This window comes from Penaeus monodon, chromosome 23 (assembly GCF_015228065.2).
Source record: "Penaeus monodon isolate SGIC_2016 chromosome 23, NSTDA_Pmon_1, whole genome shotgun sequence".
Classification (NCBI taxonomy): domain Eukaryota; kingdom Metazoa; phylum Arthropoda; class Malacostraca; order Decapoda; family Penaeidae; genus Penaeus; species Penaeus monodon.
In genome coordinates, this window is record NC_051408.1 from 19,345,408 (window position 1) to 19,345,607 (window position 200).

The following is a 200-nucleotide window of genomic DNA, read 5'->3' on the forward strand; positions in this document are numbered from 1 at the left end:
AACTCCTGCAAAAAAGCCCCAAGCCAAGAGGGCAACACCAGCCAAAAAAGCAATGCCTGCTAAGCGTTCAAAGGCTCTCGCCTCTGCAGACTCTGATTCTGACTCGGATGATGAGCCTCTTGCAAAGAAAGTCAAGCAACCTCCTACAGTAAGAGCCAACATATATTGCACAAGACTTTGTGATAAAATTTAGATGCATG

The 200-nt window shown here is 45.5% G+C and overlaps 1 protein-coding gene across 1 annotated transcript in view; it reads left to right on the forward strand.

Moving 5' to 3' along the window:
• Positions 1-200, forward strand: part of LOC119587868 (protein DEK-like) — a gene marked incomplete in the record, with an annotated part of 22,817 nt that overhangs the window by 18,748 nt on the left and 3,869 nt on the right. Inside the window, 1 exon segment of the mRNA XM_037936571.1 lies at positions 5-148. Within this exon segment, the coding sequence (XP_037792499.1) occupies positions 5-148 (144 nt within the window).